This window comes from Ascidia mentula, chromosome 9, assembly GCF_947561715.1.
Source record: "Ascidia mentula chromosome 9, kaAscMent1.1, whole genome shotgun sequence".
NCBI classification, from domain to species: domain Eukaryota; kingdom Metazoa; phylum Chordata; class Ascidiacea; order Phlebobranchia; family Ascidiidae; genus Ascidia; species Ascidia mentula.
Genome location: NC_138574.1, coordinates 7286235 through 7302229, shown reverse-complemented (window position 1 = coordinate 7302229; position 15995 = coordinate 7286235). Strand labels below are relative to the sequence as shown.

General features: G+C 40.4%; 2 protein-coding genes across 7 annotated transcripts in view; one reads left to right on the top strand and one right to left on the bottom strand.

Annotated features, from left to right (window-relative positions):
- LOC145913637 (arf-GAP with dual PH domain-containing protein 1-like) overlaps nt 1-15995 on the top strand; it is a 39521-nt gene that overhangs the window by 16064 nt on the left and 7462 nt on the right. For 5 of the 6 annotated variants that reach the window (XM_083001365.1, XM_083001363.1, XM_083001362.1 and 2 more), the window contains exons 5-7: nt 7462-7588; nt 13242-13339; nt 14016-14208. In XM_083001365.1, the coding sequence (XP_082857491.1) occupies nt 7462-7588; nt 13242-13339; nt 14016-14208 (418 nt within the window). The remainder of the gene's footprint in view (nt 1-7461; nt 7589-13241; nt 13340-14015; nt 14209-15995) is intronic. The other variant, XM_083001364.1, reaches the window with a different exon arrangement.
- LOC145913717 (uncharacterized) lies at nt 532-5667 on the bottom strand. The gene is made up of 3 exons (XM_083001465.1): nt 2956-5667; nt 1213-2889; nt 532-1158 (listed from the first exon to the last, which is right to left on the bottom strand). The coding sequence occupies exons 1-3, from the start codon at nt 5665-5667 to the stop codon at nt 532-534; spliced, it is 5016 nt and encodes a 1671-aa protein (XP_082857591.1).

Here is a 15995-nt window from a genome sequence, read left to right as displayed (position 1 = left end):
AAAACAACAAACATAAAATGTAGACTCTGAACGCCCGGCCTGCGAGGGCCAAGTCTCATAAAGGGTAGCCTGCTTTTTTGAAACGCGCCGTTTCCTTTTCCCGGTGTATTAAATTCACTGTGTAACGACGGTTTTCTATAAAAAGTTCATGATCACAACACAGCCAAGAAAAATAAATGCTAACAAGCACTCACCAACTGTTTTTCATCAGGTCACGTTTTCAAATAACAGCTTATTCAAATGACATTACTATTTAAGCCCAAATTGTCTCCTGTAAGGGGTAAATAAACAATTTTACTGACAAAAACTATTTCACCCTTCAAGCACGCAGCAAACAAGCAAACTAATCACTACCAAGAAACAATGTCATTCGAAACGAAGTGTTACGCATAGTGGTCATTGTTTCGTCACTATGAATGACGTGGAGATGTAACATACCCCCACCCAAATGTATGACCCAGGAAATACATTTCGCAACACAAACATCGAACATTCAACAACGAAATAACGAATCATGAATAGTTCAGCACATTAAACATCGCTATTCGCGGCGACAATCAAACATAGTTTTGCAATCGGTCGTTTGACACGGTTGTGTCGCGTTTGCACGAGCACCGAGCGCACAGTTCCAATTTTATCGGGGAACGTATCCGCAAGTCGACCCATCAACCACTTAGACCGTGGCTGTGAATCATCCACAATGAGAACCACATCATTGACCTGAAGGTCTCTCTTCTTCTGGAACCACTTCTGTCTGGAGATGATATTTGGTAAATATTCCCGTACCCAGCGAATCCAGAATTGGTTCACCAAGTATTGGACCTGCGCCCTACGGCGCCGCACGTAGCAGTCCTTTTTATCGAACAAACCGGGAGGTAGGCTCGCATTCGATCTCATTAGCAATAGATGGTTGGGTGTGATAGGTTCGTCATCTCGAGGGTCAAACGTCACCGGAACAAGAGGACGCGAATTAATTATGGACTCGACCTCGACGAATAGCGCAGCCAATGTCTCGTCAGAGACAACTTGCTGAGTCATCAAAGACGTCAGGATTCGTCGGATGGACCGTACCATTCTTTCCCACGCACCACCCATATGACTGGCGGTCGGAGGATTGAACGACCAACGAATGTTTTTCTGCTTCAGGTACTCATCGATCTGTGAACAGTTCCACGACTGCAACTATTCCCTCAAAATCCGTTCCGCACCAACGAAATTTGTTCCGTTGTCGGAGTAAATGTGGACTGGATTTCCACGACGACCAACAAATCGACGAAGCGCGTCGATAAATGAGTCAGTTGAAAGGCTGTGAGCAACTTCAATATGAACAGCCCGTACTGTTAGACAGGTGAACACTGCTCCGTACCGTTTGACGATGTTTCGCCCCTGCCTAACAGGAAAGGGGCCAAAGTAGTCAACGCCGACATGTGCAAACGGCGGCTCGTCGGGATGTAGAGAAGAATATCGATTAATAATCCGGTCAACAATGGATTGCTTTTCCACAATCAAATGAATGGACACCTCCGTTTTTTTTTCGGAGACGAACTCAGCAGTTAAGTCTGGTAGTGCGATAGGGCTGACAGGCCAGTGATCCTCGGACTCCAACAAGAACTTGGGGCCGTGTAACCAGCGCCCTGACGTTACCAACGTTTCTACCGTCAACCCTCGGGAAGCTTCGTCCGCAGGATTGAGCTTCGATGGAACGTGTCTCCAACTTGATAAATCACTTTGCCTTTCAATCTTTGCAATTCGATTGGCAACAAATGTAGGAAATCGCTTCTTCGAATTGATAATGCTCTGGAGCACAGCTGTGGAGTCGGTCCAAAACACAGACCGACATGTCCCAAAATCAAATTCTCGCCGCATCATTACATCAAGCTTCACGGACAACCCTGCGGCAGTAATTTCCAGTCTAGGAATCGACACCGTTTTTAGCGGTGCCAAACGACACTTGCCAACAAGAAACACACAGTGAACACGCGAATCAACGTTGACTAACCTCAGGTAACACACGGCTCCGTAGGCAACGGATGAAGCATCCGCAAAGTGATGCAATTCCCAACATTTCACCTCACCGAAACCTAACGGCTTAAAACACCGAGGAATTCGCAGGTCATGAAGTTTTGGCAAACGACTTAGCCAATTCTTCCACTGCGTGGCTTCTGATTCCAAGATGCAATCATCCCAGCCGAGTCCACGTTTACACAAGCCTTGAAGTAATAGTTTGGCTCCTAATGTACAAGGCGCAACAAACCCAAGAGGGTCGTACAGTGAACTCAAGGCAGAAAGGATCCCTCGACGCGTCATCGGTGTTTCGGGAAGATTGATCTTAAATCCAAATGTATCCTCTTCCACATCCCAGTGCACACCAAGCACTCTTTCTGTGACGTCATCGCCGAACCTTCTGTTCCGCACGACCTTTGACCTTTCCTCTTCGGGAATCTCAGACAGAATCGACGGGTTGTTACTGAGCCATTTAGTTAAATGAAACCCTCCGTGAGAAAGTAGATCCGAGAGCTGCTTCGTCAATCGAATTCCTTCCGCTGTTGACGCAACTGAGGTTAAACAGTCATCCACGTAAAAATTCCTTCTTACCACCGAGGATGCATGTGTATCGAAGTTGTGGCCAAAATCAATAGCCGTTTGCTTCAAGCAAAAACTCGCGCAACTTGGCGATGAAGTCGCCCCAAACAGATGCACAGTCATTTGGTGTTCCGTGGGTTCCTTGGCTAAATTACCATCGGGCCACCACAAAAATCTCAAAGCATTTCTATCCTTTCGTGTAACACGAATCTGGTGGAACATTGACTCTATATCGGACACCAATGCGAACCTTTCTCTGCGAAATCGAGTTAAAACACCCACCAAATTATTTACAAGATCCGGGCCCTGCATTAGTACATCATTGAGGGAAACCCCCTAATATTTCGCAGCACAATCAAAAACCACACGAACCTTGTCTGGTTTACGGGGATGAAGAACAGGGTGATGTGGTAAGTACCAACAAACACCATTACATGAATGAACTTCGTCTTTGGGTACTTCTCTTGCGTACCCATTGTCAATATAGGATTGCATAGTAGCCACGTACTTTTCCTTGAGTCGGTCATCTCTCCCCAAACGTTTCTTCAGGTATTCCAATCGCCGTCCAGCCATGGGCTTGTTATCCGGCAAACAGACAGAGCTCTCTCTCCAAAGTAACGGCAGCTCGTAGTGACCTTCCACGCTCTTCACGTTGCTTCGCATAATCTCGTACGCTTTCCTATCTTCCCGGGACGTGGGAAAATCCAGCACGGTAGTTTCGTTTCCGAAATCCGTCTCCCACAGGCTAGATATCTGCTTCTGTAAACAACTATCACGTGATTTAATAAAGTTCACCGGACATTTCGATGAAGCAGACGGAAACAGTGACGGACCAAACAGTGTCCATCCAAAAGGTGTTTTGACAGCAAACGGCTTTCCCTTTGGACCTCGACGCATTTCCTGGATGAACAGCGCGTCTGGATTATCCAAACCAATTAAAAGTGTTACAGTACCTCCCTCGATCGATGGAAAATTTATGTTGCGTAAATGTGGTATGCCAAACAGATCTTTGGGAGTTAAAACAGGATTGGGTCGTACTGGAATCTCCTCAACGGATATCACCTTCTGGAGAACTATCTCCTCTCCACCGCCCACAGGGGAAACAGAGAAACTCACTGAAACACCCGCATGCTCTCTAGCGTCATCGGTGAGGGTTTGCAGAACAATCTCCTTTGCTTCACCTTCCATACCCAAAGTGTCGATCAACCTTTGGTTACAAAAGGTTCCAGTAGATCCAATATCCAAAAACGCGTAAGTCAAAACCTTTCGGCCCTTGTATTTTACTTGGACCGGAACTACGCACTGATACACGTCGCCGGAACAATCTTCGCCACTGGAAGGGGTTATCACTGAGCAGGAAGCAACCTTCTCTGGTAGTGGCGATGCTGGAGTCTCCGGCCTCACATTGGGGACGCACTTGTGCAACAAGGTATGATGGTAGTGACTCAAACAACTCTTTTCCTCGCAAGCGGTCTGTGCCTTGCATCTTCGAACGCGATGTCCCGGAGCAAGACATCTGAAGCACAATTTTTTTCGGCTAACGAACTCTATTCGTTCGGAGTACGTTTTGCGCCTGAAGTCAAAGCACTTTGCTAAGTCATGTAATTTTCCGCAGAACTGACAGGAATCGGAGGGCGATGACCTTTCCATTGGACGCTGCTGAACTTCTATCGGGTTAACAGCGTACGCAACTGCTTTGGTCTTTCTTAGAAGCTGAACGAACTCCTTGTCACGTCTAGATCCCATAATCCTACAACCGTAAAGAGAATTCTCCACCTCGGCACGTTCCAAAACGAACTGAACAAAATGTTTAAACATGGCTTCGCGACCGGTTTGATGAAGAACTTCAACCGATCGTTCAATCCACCGTTCCTGTAAGCGGTAAGGCAACTTATCAATCAGCTGCAACATCGTATCGAGTGAGTTCAAACCCGCATATTCATTGATGTCATCCAACGTAGAAAGGCACTTTTCCAGCAGGTCTGCAAATTGCATCAGCCTTTCGGGTTGATCACCCTTTAAACGAGGACTCTTCTTGAGAAGCTGCTCACAAGCATTCGCAATTATGTGGGGCTGTCCGTACTCCTGAAAAAGCTTTTGACGGGCCTGGCGGTAACCCTCGACAGGTCTTTTTGTTAAGTGATCAATTTTTAATCGCACTTTATCATCACAATGTTGCAGTAGATAAACCAAACGCAACTCTTCTGAATGAACCCTAGTAGCAACATGTGCTTCGAAGTTACGAATGAACGTCCAATATTCCATGGGATCACCATTGAAAGTCATTATTTTCGGACGAGGCAGAAAACGTTCGTCCAAGCTGCAACGCGCTTCATGTACACGGGCGGGAAATTCCGTAGGTTTTAGGTCACATTGAAAATTATTGCCAGCATCAGGCAAACGACTTACTTTTGAAGGGTCTTGCATTTCAAAATTCGGAGAATGGTTTGGACGCTCAACCGCTGTTTGCAAAACCTGCATCGGCGAGGGGGAGCAAACGTCATCTTGTCCAAATCCATCTTCCCAGCAACGGGCTTCAATTTCAGCCAACTCGGCTTCACGTTGCGCTTCACTTACTTCAGCGTCGTTTCTTAATTTTCTCTCTTTTTCTCGCATCTTCTGCTCCTCAGCGCGCCGTACTTCTTCTTCCTTCTGCCTTTCTTTCGTCTGGCGAAGCTTTGCGCGAGCTATCTCCGCCTTAATTCGAGCCTCGGTTCTCTTCACGCTCGAACTCTTACTTGCCGATGAAGGACAACTTGAAGCTCTACTTCCTGAGGATTTGTTTGAAGTCCTGGCGAAAAGCAAAGGTGATGCAGACCGGATTTTGTCTGTCCAATCATCAACCCGGACGTCAAACTCCCGTTTTTCAGCAGCCAGTCGTCTAATTAAATCCCGTGAAGACTCATCAATGTCATCCACGTTCAAATGATCCACAAGAAGCTTGTATCTTTCGTTTGTAACTTGTACAGAGCTTAGGACCGCAGACAAGTTTTCTGGGCTAACCATTAAACGTTCTGTACGGATATACGATTCCTGTAAAGAACGCTGCAACGCTTGGAACTGTTCTTCCCTATTTTCTTCCATAGTGATTTGCTGCTACAATATAATCCAACCTTCTTCAGTTAGAAACAGTTGAAAACTTCTTTATGTAGACTCTGAACGCCCGGCCTGCGAGGGCCAAGTCTCATAAAGGGTAGCCTGCTTTTTTGAAACGCGCCGTTTCCTTTTCCCGGTGTATTAAATTCACTGTGTAACGACGGTTTTCTATAAAAAGTTCATGATCACAACACAGCCAAGAAAAATAAATGCTAACAAGCACTCACCAACTGTTTTTCATCAGGTCACGTTTTCAAATAACAGCTTATTCAAATGACATTACTATTTAAGCCCAAATTGTCTCCTGTAAGGGGTAAATAAACAATTTTACTGACAAAAACTATTTCACCCTTCAAGCACGCAGCAAACAAGCAAACTAATCACTACCAAGAAACAATGTCATTCGAAACGAAGTGTTACGCATAGTGGTCATTGTTTCGTCACTATGAATGACGTGGAGATGTAACATAAAACAAGAGCAAACAATAAAGATTAAAATTAAACATGCACATCTACATAGTTGCAGGAACTCAATTTCCAACACTTAATTTTGCAATAAACTCGGTTAGAGCTAGAATCACTCTTTAGGACCTATATTACTCTTTAGGGTATTAAATCGGAGAAATCCTGTTTTCACGGCCTTTTGCAATAATGCAAACGGCGACTGTTGCGCTTGTTTCCCAAGGACCATTGATGGGTCTTGTGACTTACACAGTGACCTAATATTCTTCAAAGTTTGCTCTGTGACGTACCCTTTTCATTGTGACAGAGGTCTACACAGTGGGCATTTCCCGCCACCATATTTTCTTAGAAATACCAATATGCGCCCTTTACTAAAACGTGTAGTGCAATGACCCCAAAACCAAACACATTTGTCGGTGGGAAATCTATATAGTTACACATATATCTGATTAAAACAAATTAAGGTAAACTTTTTCTGTGTATTTTTTAAATGAATATAGTTGGCATATATACTATAACATAAAACTATAAACTGTCAATTTGGATTGCAGCCTTCTAGTAGTACACAACTGCATTTCTTACGTAACTGCATTTTCTTACATATACAAACTGAAGATTGAACAAATCGGCACCCCCTTTTCAATCCAATTTTCAGTGATTTGAATCTTGACATTGTATATAATCAGCATTGTCTCATCATGCTTATTTCTAAGATTTGTGCCTTTTTTGAAAGCTGTATCGGTAAAATACAAATGTGCTTATCTAATTAACTAGAAGCATCTATATTTTTGATATACATGCTTAGTTTTTACCTAAATGTGGTCATCTTGTTTATAATCCTTATCTAAGTTGATTAATTTGTTATGATAATCACAGTAATTGCCAATTTTTTATTTAACTGATTGCCATTAAATGTTTTGCATCAACCTTTCATAATTGCAGCTTATCTGGTAACAGTCTTGTTCCCTTCCTAGTCAGGCAATAATAGGTATCAGATTAGCAGTATTGTTTCTGTAGACATGTTACCTTTTCTGTTCCCAACTTACATTTCATTTTGCTGCCATTGACCCAACAACCCTCTTCTGGTTTAATGACACTTAAAACCTGCCGGCCACACTGCAGTTGCATCTCATTACTGCCTATAATTTCACAAAATTATTTGTAAAATTGGCAAATGTATGCACTACTCAAGTTTTCAACATGCTGTTAGATTGTCACTTAATCCAATTTTAAGCTGTAAAACTGATTAAATTTGAAAATTTATCTTTTTGTTATAAACGATAAAATGTTTTCCTTATTGCCAATACATTTTATTTCAAGCTTTTGATCAATGTTTACATGACGCCTGAAAAGATTGGAAATGCAAATGGAATGCAGATAACTTACGAGCGTGATGGAATCCAAAGAAATTTGTATGTTTTTGGTGAAAGTGGAGAAGAAACTTGTGGTAAGTTGCAAAAACAGGTCATGCCAATTATCGCGTTTGGCTTAGGCTAAAATAGGTATCTGGCGGTTACGAAAAACAACCCTTAGCGCCAAACTATTTTCGTCTTCGTTGCGTGAAATTGGATTCAGGACAATATACGAATCGCAGGAAGTTGTCGCGAGCGAGGCTTATCTGGAGAATGTCTGGTTGGGGGATAAATTTGAATGGCTTGCGCAGCAAATATGTCTGGGCGATTTCGTGGTGTTCAGGCTTTGATTTCCAAGAAATATCCACTGGCACTGTACACACACTGCTCCTCACACTGTCTTAATCTTGCTTTGATGCGTTCGTGTACAGTCCGGGACATACGCCACGCATTAAAGATGATGTCAGACGTCATCAACTTTTTTAGGCTTTCTACCAAACGTCGGTTAGTTTTGGAATTGACGATCCGACAAAAGTTTGCTGATGACCCAAGTATGAAGTCTGCTAAACTGACCAATGTGTCAAACCAGATGGGTAAAGCGCCACACGGCAATCATAAAATTTTTAAAGTTGTTTCCGAGCATTTTGCAAGCTTTACTACAGGTTGAGGGGAACTTTACAGTTTCGTCAGAAGCAGAAGCGCATCGTAAAAGGATCGCTTCATTTTTGTTTCTGGTGGTTGTTTAAAGCCATTTTCATGTAATTTATGTTGATTTCTGTGTGTTGTGACAATAAACAACATAACTTTTGCAGTTGTTGTATTGAAACTGCTGCAGAAATTATTATTTCAAAAACGGTTTTCGAGTACCAACGACACGGCAAACAATTGTCTCGAAAGCGGTCATCGCCGCGCGGGCGCGACTGGTAAACAAAGAAATTGAGGAGACGAACACTGGGCCGAAGTGTACGCTCCTGCGTTGCGTAATACTAACCGCAGTTTTACATCCCTCAAAACAATATAGCAAAATGCTGAGGGGGTGTTATGACACCCAAACGCCCTCCCTACATCCGCTACTGCATCACCCACCACTTTTAGAATGATGCCACATACATTGCTGCAGGCACATTGCATGAACTCTGCTACTGAAACATTGCAATTACAATATTTATGTGATGAGGCTTGTTTAATACCTGTTAATATTAATTGTTGTTGAATGTGTGTAAACCCTACTGGTTTGGATGGTGAGGATCATGATGTGGACATGGTGAAAGTTCATGGGTTGGTACTAATGTGCATTGTGTCAATGCAGTGTTTTATGTCAGGTACATGGTTGTGGCAAGATGTTTTACTTTATTATCAACATGTACAATGGCCATCTGTATGCAGCTTATAGAATTCATATTATTGGCTTCATATATGATTTATTATGGCCATAGTATTTCCACCTTGTTTTCTCCACATGGTTGCATCTAATTTGGTGCCCAACGGATGGCAGCATTTGTATAGTCACCACAAAGTGGAAGTCTTTGCTAGGCCGTTTGGCTGATAAAATCATCTATAGTCACATCAAGCTGCACTGATGAGACATCAAAACAGTGGCCATTTGTATGCAAACAGAATTGGCTCCATGCTTTCATTTATATTTTTGTTTCAATTCAATTTAAATAAGAATAAGGACAAATGTAGAAGCAAAAGAGGCATGTTCATTGAGCTGCAGACAGATGACACACACTGTTTTGACCAGTATGGGAATATTTTAAAGAAGAGCCCTTCATTGATAACCGATTCAATTCTCAACGGAATCCAACTATTTCTTTCAAAAATCATCAAAACGTCAACCGACGTTAACACGCTTTAGCGACGTTGGCGATAAACAAGCCCCAAAGAAATGAAGGCCATGAAGGAAACATCGCAGGGACTTGAAATTTGGAACAAATAACCACCAGGGTGTTATACCAACATACTAAAAAGGTAACCCGATACTACTTCATTAACCCTCTTTTAATCGACGACAAACTTTCGTTTGTGACGTAACAACTATATTTTACGTCGATTTTTATTTTTAAAAAAGAAGAGCCCCTTCCTTGACAATCGATTTGATATCGGTCTATTAATTTGCGACTCTTTTCTCAAATAAACAGATCGTGGTTTTCGATGTGATCTCACAGATGATGGTTATTGGTCTCATAGATCAGCACAGATCACGGTGTTCGGTTCCAGATCTCTGTTTTGATCTCAGGCCGAACTGAGGTCCAAAAACAGACCATCGGTGTTGAAGTCGGGTCTTCGGCGATGGAAGCCTCTCAAAAACTTCCATTTCGCGACCCTACAATGGCAACCTCTCGTAAAGGCTTGAACTTATAGCGCCACAGATAGTTAGGGTTAAGATGGGCGTTTGTAGTGTCTGTGCGCCTACTGCGCTACGGTATTAACTGCGTGGTTTAATATTCGAAAAACGACTAGACTTAAACGACAACTGTTTCGACAGGTCATCTCCGTCTGCAATCTAGTTAACTTGTTGAAAATTTCAAATCATTTGAAGGCAAGCACAGCAAATGACAGTCGTGCAACCTCTTTTTACATAGGGCACGACCAACGCGCCTACTGAGCGCAAAATGAGATACGTTATTAACGATTTCCAAGAGAAATACTTTGGATTTTGTTGAGAATGGGCTCGATTGTCGAGGGGCTCTTTAAAATATTTGAGAACTGATTAAAATCGACTTAAAATGTAATTGTCACGTCATAAACAAATGTTTGTCGTCGATTAAGAGAAGGTTAATGAAGTGGTATCGGGTTAACTTTTTAGTATGTTGGTGTAGAAACCCTTGTGATTGCTTGTACCAGATTTCAAGTCCACTCACAGTTATGTCGTTTCTGCTATACCCTATGGTCTTCCGCTAATTAGGGACAAATAAGCCTTAGATTCGTGACGTCACAATGACAAATTTTTCTGTGATGCAAAACCCTGTCCTGACCTTTACGGTAACGTAATCTGTGGATTATCTCCTATGTTTGAAACTATTCAATATCTGCAAAAAAAGGCGCCTTCTCCTATCTAAACAATGCATTTTTTCGACGCAAGCGCCTTATGTGATGTCATTTTCTCCTTAGCGCAAAAGGTGAACGATTTTTGGTCGCCGTTACTTTTCGTGCAGTTTTCTACATTTTTTAGTTGACGTAGAACCGTGAAACTTTGGATATATGTTTGTTGTAGATGTACCTTTAGTTTTAGTTCAAATTGCATTATTTTGCAAAATATTTGATTTGACAACTATTTCGCATTAATACCAACACCAAAGTCTCACGTATTCCATCAGAATGACCTTAAACACGGGTCTTTTTACGCTTTTTGCTTTGCCGGTGACGTCACTTTCAATCAAGTGCCAAACCACTTTCCGCTCTCTAGAATTTTCGTCTCTGACTAACAATGCTGCACAGATGAATTGGCTGTTGTTCGGTGGTGTCCTGTGTCTGTTTTGTTTCTAGTCCGACTGTGACTAGGTGTTTGATGACGTAGGTTTTTCCCCTTTCGCGAAACGGATGTTAAAATTTCTGTTTTTTGGAAGGTAATTGACTTAAAACGCAAAAAGTGCGATATATATATGTATATATATTTGCATTTTAATATAAAAACGATTTTCCTAATTTGTTTGGTCAATTTCTCGTCAAGAAGACTCACCGACCAGTTTTGCCATAATATGGACAATTAGTTGTCAGTAGGAATATTGTTGCATGGCTGCTGTTTTAGAGAAAGGCAAAAATTGTATCCCTTGTCCGCCAGTTTAAGCAGCATTTTTAATGCCCATAATGCTTATCCGTGAACGCTTAGTAAACCCATATAACGGTGCTGTCCTTAACTCTACAAAGAGATGCATAAATTCCACAGGGGGCGAAAGGTTTGCATACTCAATATTTATTAACATATTATTGTTAACGTTCTCAAACCTTTTGTTAAATGACTCAGCTTTGTGGCATTTTAAGCAATACTGTTCATTGTATGCTACAAAAAGATTAACTGAAACACTTGCATGAATCCGTTTTATGAAAAAATATATTTTAATATTCCGTAAATACATGCAGATTTTCCATGTTTTCCTGGTATTCATGAATAGTATGTAATTGCAAAACCGATGCAACTTGAACACTTGGCGGAATAAGGTTTACAAACACAAACAAATGCTGTTAGTTTACGCGATTTCATTTTAATTTACATAACTTATAGATGCACCCGCAGTTCGGTTTGCCAAACTATAGTCTTTTTACGTGATAAATTGCTGATATACGTACTACATATTGTTTTTATAATACAGTTTGTAAATTTCAGTAAAAAATTAACATTTACCAACTTCAAATTATGATAATAAATTTGTTGCTTCGACAGAAAATTAATTGTAACGTGATGTTTATTTAAACTTATTAACCAACACCTAATTATTTTCGAAGGAAAACTCAATTATATAAAAAATTATTCTTAAAGATTTGAAAAACATATTGCGCATGATAAGCGCCGCAATGGTAGCGGATATCTAATCTAGAAAATTTTTAGGATATCTAATCTAGAAAAAGTTTAACGAAAAAGCTGGAACAAATTTTCCAGCAAACATAGTACCCCTAAAACAGGGGTGCACAACCTTTTTACTATTGCCGGCCGCAACACACACACCACTGTGTGCTAACGGCCGCCACTGAATATACTGCTTTTCCAACGATATACTCCTGATAATTACGACAAGTTGACGTGAGCATTATTTGAAAGGAATGGAAATGATTCCATACCTGAAAAATGTGCACTATTTATTATTTACGTTTGCCAAATTACGTATATTACAATGTAATGAAATGTCGAATTATTCAATGACTGCCTTGTCCTTGCAAGCTAGGTTCACGTCTCCATCACAAAATAATCCACTTCCCATTTGGGATTAAACGCCCTTTTCTCTTGTTTTAACAACCTTTTGCGTTTCAGCGACATGACTGAGTGATTCCAATGTTTAGCTTTACGACAACTGTACATGCGTACATTACAATTCACCGATGTGCTATTAATGTTTTATGACGTCACCATCCATATTGTTGCGCTTTGTCTCGATTGCGGTGGCTGCACCAGTTACTACTCGTTACAGAGAACGAATGTGTATAACGCGGAAATGGAAATGGGCCTAGTTAAAAGCTTAACTCTTGAGACCGGTAGAAAAACAAGTTTCAGAAGCAACGACGGCCGCCAATGCATATATTTTGATATAAATGAGCACGGCCGCAGGTTGTGCACCGCTGCCCTAAAACAAAACTACAAATTCTTTGAAGTATTCAACAACACGTTTCTTGTCAAATATTTATTAGGGCAATTTGTTTGCCATCCAGAGGCACAATTCCTTCCTAAACAACTTTCTGTAATTCTTACTCCTCTCACGATTTGACTCATCATGTGACATTACAAACGGTGTAAGCATGTTTTTTTTCCTTGGTGCTTATGGGTGCTGTGTGGTACATGTTTGATTTATCTTGTAAACTCCGATGAAGTCTCACCTTATGGCAAATTAATTATTGGTTTAACAAACACTACATTAATTCCTACCGGAAGACTTTATGCCAAATGTATTACTTTTTCCTGTCACTGTTCTCAAAAAGAATACATGATAATTAGGTGCAAATAAAGTCTGAAATACTAGACAATCATCGAACTGCACAGAAATATTTACAATTGTTGGCTTTGTAAATCTTTGTTTAAAATATTGTACTTTGCAGATTGGTATCATGCTCTGCGACATGCTATGGCAAGACACAAGTACAAAAACTTTTCTGTAGCTGAAACTGCACATTTTTTGAATACTAGCATAACACAGGTAAGTAGTTAATTTTGTGTTTACAACATTTGTTCGTTTATGATCAAAATACTTACCACATAATGACCAACTGCATAATGTAGTTTTTTCAATAGAACGAAAATAATTTATTTGATTAACTGAAATGTTGACTTCATTTGTTCTCTTCATTGCGAAATTCGCACAGCCCAGTGTTTGTCTTTTAATATGGGAAGCTTTGACTTTCTTAAAATAACCAATGCTATACTTTAAAGCAGCTTATTTTCATTGTGCAAGCGTAAAGACATTTAATCATTGACAACAATCTTCACATTTTAAACACCTTTAATTTTGTTCAGTAAGTGGCTTTCATTGTGCATCACAGTATGAAAGTAAAAAGTCTCATTGTAAACTGCATCAACTTTATAATCATCATTTGTCTGTATTGCGGAATTTTATAATTGAAAATTCTAGGACAAAGCAATCAAATTCTTAGAAATTCAATTTCTCGCAACACAGATGGATCTCTCTTGCTATAGATGAGTGACATAGCATCGTTTTTTTAGTTGGAGAAAGTGTACCTATGTTAACAATGTACTGTTTATACCGATTCTGGGTGATCATAAAATGCTTGGCTAATGGATTGTGTGATTAACAGGCTAATTCAAAATTTGAGAAACTACCTAAAGGTAAAAATAACTAAATATATTTTTTAAAGGAAGGTTGGATGTCTAAAACTGGTCCCAAAAAACAGGAAAAATTTCGTAAACGCTGGTTCAGTCTTGTTGGAACCATGATGTGGTACTTTAACCAGCCTCTTGAACCTTATGCTTTAGGCTCTGTGCCATTGGGTTCTGAACAAATGGGCTATTCAATGATGAAAGGATTTCCTCAAGGTATAACACAAGAAGGTAAATCCAATTTATTAAAGTTTTAATACTTGCATCTAATAAAATGTAATGATACCTTTTTTTTCCACACCACGACAGATTGATCAAAAGTTTTTGAATCAATGCCAATTTTGCTAACAAACAAACATTTGATCATTTGAAATTTTTATGCATTGAAAATATTATCAAATAGTTTTTATGGCCACATTGGTCTTAGCATTTCCTTGGCCACAATGTTTTAACCTTGGTTTGTCTCTAGCTGGTTGCACCTAGTTTGGTGCCCAACGTTGACATAGTCAGCATAAATTGGAGGTTATCTTGCTTGGCTATTTGGCTGGCAAGATTGTTGTAAGTCACCAAAGCTGCAAGGCCTATTGGGTAGAAACGGTGGCCCTGTCTGCAGCTTGCTGCAAAACGTAAATGACAAGTTCAGCAGTTTTTGCTTAAAACTAGATAGGAGCTCATGGAAACTTTTATATTTTGTTGCAAATCCAACCTCATAGTAGTAAAATGAATGCAAATGTTTTGCATAACTAGTGGGATTTTACACAATGTGGGTTATAACCCAACTGTCCTAATGGGTCCTGTAGGTATAAAGTGAACAAAGAGTGTATTCACTGTAGTTTATGCACTAATTTACCTACAACAATTACTACACTATAAACAAGTGACACATATTTATACCAACCCTTGGCACGCCAGATTGTTAGGTCCAGATTTGGCTTGCAGACCGCAGTTTGCCCTTTTCTGTTATTTCATGCTGCTTTAACACAGAAGTAAATAGATTATGCCTGTCAACAAGTTGGGCAAACCTCTCCCCAACCCCTTTTTTTTTCTTGAATCGATTATAAATGCAGTTCACCATTACTTCTTCATTTTGTTGCCATATCCTAAAAACATCAATGGAACTTTTATTTGAGTTACATTGAAGATGTGTTTACAATATTTTGGTTCATTTATGACATTTCTTGAGGAAATACTTGTGTTTGGAGCTCTTCACTGGTCTATATTATACATACATGCTCAAACTTTGAGTCATAGGCGCCGAACACGGGTATGCCTCGCATACCCGGACGAAAATCTCGGGTATGCCGCATACCCGAGAATCTGACCAACGTTTGCCATGCGTTATTTAGATTTAGGCAGTTTTCACGGTTTACTTTCCCAAAGTAACGAGTTTCTGGACAGCAGGTAATGCAACATATGCTGCAATAGGTAGCGTTTAGTTTAGGCATAGAGTTCCTAGGTGAACCTCACTTAGAATTTAGGTTATCACCAAATATAATACCACGAGGCCCAATTTGCCGCCACACCACAGGCTACTTGGTGTCACTGCCTATAGCGTTATGTTACCACATTGTACGTATTAATAACCATTATGCTTAAGTAAGCCCTCACGCTAAACATAGACAGTAAACACAATTTGTAACAGCGGTTTTATTGGGTCTTGGAGAGAACCTTAATCAAACTGACAAATATCGCTGCTGTTTTGGAATTTCTCTTTGTCATTGGAAAAAGTTCCTTTGTTTAATATTCAATGTGGTCTTACTGCACATAAACATGCGTTTATTTGGAAAAGTGCTTTGCGTTGCATGAAGTTTGTAAACTACAAGCCTTAACATATTCTCACGTCCCACCCTTTCTAGCGCCAAGAAAGATATTTTGCATTTTATGACGTCATAAAGTGACGTCATATAATTTGGCATACCCGAAATTTTTTTAAAGTCGGCGCCTATGCTTTGAATGTATATCGACCTGTTAGGTCGAAACAGTGGCCATCTGTCTGCAGCCTTTACACAGTTCATATT

Excerpts from the sequence above, each read along its gene's own strand:
- LOC145913717 (XM_083001465.1), bottom strand. The coding sequence starts at position 5,667 with ATGGAAGAAAATAGGGAAGAACAGTTCCAAGCGTTGCAGCGTTCTTTA. Across the intron at positions 2,890-2,955 it reads ATCCCCGTAAACCAGACAAG|GGCCCGGATCTTGTAAATAA; the intron begins GTTCGTGTGGTT and ends GTACTAATGCAG. Across the intron at positions 1,159-1,212 it reads CCGACAACGGAACAAATTTC|ATCGATGAGTACCTGAAGCA; the intron begins GTTGGTGCGGAA and ends AACTGTTCACAG.